The 3152-nt window shown below is 36.6% G+C and overlaps 1 protein-coding gene across 1 annotated transcript; it reads left to right on the top strand.

Moving 5' to 3' along the window:
- Positions 1–401: 401 nt before the first annotated feature.
- LOC110441348 (cell wall protein DAN4-like) lies at positions 402–1103 on the top strand. Its single transcript, XM_021484464.1, has one exon. The coding sequence runs from the start codon at positions 402–404 to the stop codon at positions 1101–1103; it is 702 nt and encodes a 233-aa protein (XP_021340139.1).
- The last annotated feature ends 2049 nt before the right edge of the window (positions 1104–3152 follow it).

Raw genomic sequence — 3152 nt, 5'->3', positions numbered from 1 at the left:
TCCGAATAGACAATTGAGGTCGGTTATCATTTGATTTAATCTGTTAAAGATTGAGATATATAACAAGGGCTTTCGAGAGAATCTTTAACAACCATTGCTGTGGCTACCATATAATCATCTTTCGAACTATCACTAAGAAAATTATTGAAAGCCCTTATATTTTAGCAAAGATGGTAGTCACCGAGTCTAGATATGTTGATCCTATTGAAAGGACTAATACTTACCTGGCACTGAATACCTCTCCCTGTAATATAGATGATCTACATTGCAGTCATCTGTTAATGAATTCCTGCAATAATTGAGATGTATGTAAATTACAAGAAGTCGATAAAGTAAAATAGTTTTCAACATATAACTTGCGGCAATGCAATATACAATTCATCATACCAATAATTATCATTATGTATACATCTTCCAAACCAGATGCTGAAATGTCGTCTACTGTTGCAACGACACTATCCCAGTCCGTAGCAACTGATGTAAAACATGATGTTTCGTCTACTGTTGCAACTACAACGCCGACAGGAGCAACTGATGTAATTAATGATGCTTCGTCTACGACTCCCAACACACCAGATGCTGATATGTCGTCTACTGTTGCAACAACAACATCCCCGACAGTAGCAACTGATTTCAAACATGATGCTTCGTCTACGACTACTAACCAACAAGAAGTTAATGTTTCGTCTACTGTTCCAAATACGGTATCCACAACCGATCCTGCTGATGTGATGTCTTCTGATCTATCTACATCCAACTGGAAAGAGCAAACTGCTGTTTTATCAACATTGTCAACAGCCACTACTCTGTTTCCTTCTGCAGTCGTGAATGACAACTGCAGTAAATGTTGCTTCAAGTCAATCAAGACACGAAATCTCGACCAACAAGAACGTGATGAGATCAAACATGCGTTGAAGGTTCAGCTGGCTGTGAACAAAACCAACCTGTCTATTCAGAAGCGCAAACTTATCAGTGTGTATGACTCCCGGCCTAGCAGTGTAGCTATGGGGGGTCTAGCTTGTGTCGTTTTGGCCGCAGTTGTCGGGGTGATCGTTGTACCGGACGTCATCACTCTCGGGGAATTCGTGTACAAATGGTTTTAGAGTGCTTTTGGTTGGACGATCCATTGAAAATGAATTTCAACTGAAATAAGAAAAGCTGCTCGACAACTTTTCTGAAATTCAACCTTATCGACTGTCATTGAAAGGTAAACATATTTAAATACATTCACAGTTACCCTATTTGTTTCCGTTCAGCAGTACTATTTAATAGGATCGTCAATTTTGGTCTCTAAACTTAACGGATTTGGTAAAAATGGTACATTTTGAGGGTTATGTTTTCGCGGTTGTTGGGTCAATGTGCTATGTTAAGGTGGAAATAGTATGCTGTTTTTGCGTGTTTGTTCCGCGGGGCAAACATTATAGATCTGGGGGATAACATACATTTGCTGAATGGAAAAGAGATTTTACTATTGCATTTGTTCAGATTTCTCATCCGATTCAGATCTTCTTCTTTTTGCGTTACTTTTACATAGAGATTTTGTGTCAGTGTATCGTCATTGCTTTTCCTTACTTAATTCAAACATGCATAATTGACTTGTTTATGAAAAAAAATGTTCGCATCATCTTTAATATGTTATTAAGGGTTTACTTGTGTCACCCTATATATCATGGCGGTAGCTTGCTTGGGACATTTTTACCACAATTTGGTTATTAAGGTTCGATGAATATGCTCTTTTTGTTCGAATTTTGCATGTTCGCAAAAATAACAATTATCGTTAAAAAGCGAAAATTATTATTAAATTATTAAATACATTAGCTATATGAAGAAGTAGGTTTACTTAGGACATTTATTCATATGTCTTACCCGTTCCTGATCTTGTATTTGTCACCACTTTCACGAAGAAATTTTGTCTTAGTGTATTGACATTTATTTTTCGTACTTTATTATACGTTAATGTTTGACACGTTTTGTTCAAAAATACTTACATCGATCTTTAAGATAGGTTATTGGTAGCATATTCTTTCAGTTTCTTTAATTGGAAAGACGTACCCCTGTATGGCTTGCTGGTAGTGTTATCAAAGATATCATGTAATACTAATAGTACTGTAAAATGCTTACAAGTGAACTAGATCCAATATTCTTGTCACGTTTAAGACGATGATATTGAAATAGACGAGACCTTGTGTATTTTTTTTTCTAAAAAGGGAAACTTTTTGTAGATTTTTAGAAAGAATAAAACCTGTCTTATCTTATTCCATGAGTATTTCCAACATCTGTCATTTCTTAAACCCTTGTCATTTTCCTTTTGATAAGAAATTGTAAATAAAACTATTATATGATTAAAATGTGTTTTATCTCAAATTACGCTATTTATTGATATTCCAGTGATTACACTCTCTTACTTCCTGTGTAACCCAGGAATATGTCATGACGAATTCGAAGCGGCACGGTTGCCTTTTTTATTAGTTCCGGATGGCGTTAACACAGCCTTCCATTTCGTCATGACATATTGTATGTAAGCTTAACACGTGAAATTTCGAAGATGACAGCACCCTGAAGGTCGGGGATTGAGGAAGGACTGTTCCTTGTTTTATCCACTAGTTTTGTTTGAATGTATTTTTATATATTTTCAGTAGTGTTTTTCTCCTTGATTAATTGCATTGTGTATGGCCCGTAAAACAATACAAACACAAACCAACTACATGTCGTAAGTGTCAACAATCGTGGTAACCCCTGCATCCTGAGGAATTTGCTATATATAACTACCAGCTATATAACAGAAAACATGGAGAAGTTAGTGATAAGATGCATTTCCTTTATCTTTTGTGAATACTCACTAATTGCTGTAGTCGCATCATCCTTGGTAATTCAGGGTAACGTTCACTTATGCTCTCTGCACCCCCGGAATTTGTCATAACAAAATCGAACGTTCAGTGTGAACCTCCTTACGGAGGACACAACAAGACAAGTTTGATCCTTTAACGTCCATCAAAAGAATATCGCAGCAGCGTAACGGTTAACTTGACTGGCTCTGAAGGCGGGCGTTGCTCCCCTGTAATCTTCAAAGAACTTGTATCAGCATATCGATTGGTCAGGTAACTTAAACTATCAAATAGCTATCCGCGTGCCTTCAATTTTGCTATGACATA

Source organism: Mizuhopecten yessoensis, unplaced genomic scaffold (genome assembly GCF_002113885.1).
Source record: "Mizuhopecten yessoensis strain PY_sf001 unplaced genomic scaffold, ASM211388v2 scaffold715891, whole genome shotgun sequence".
In the NCBI taxonomy this organism is placed as follows: Eukaryota; Metazoa; Mollusca; class Bivalvia; order Pectinida; family Pectinidae; genus Mizuhopecten; species Mizuhopecten yessoensis.
The sequence above is the reverse complement of the archived record's forward strand: the minus strand, read 5'-3'. Positions and strand labels throughout refer to the sequence as shown.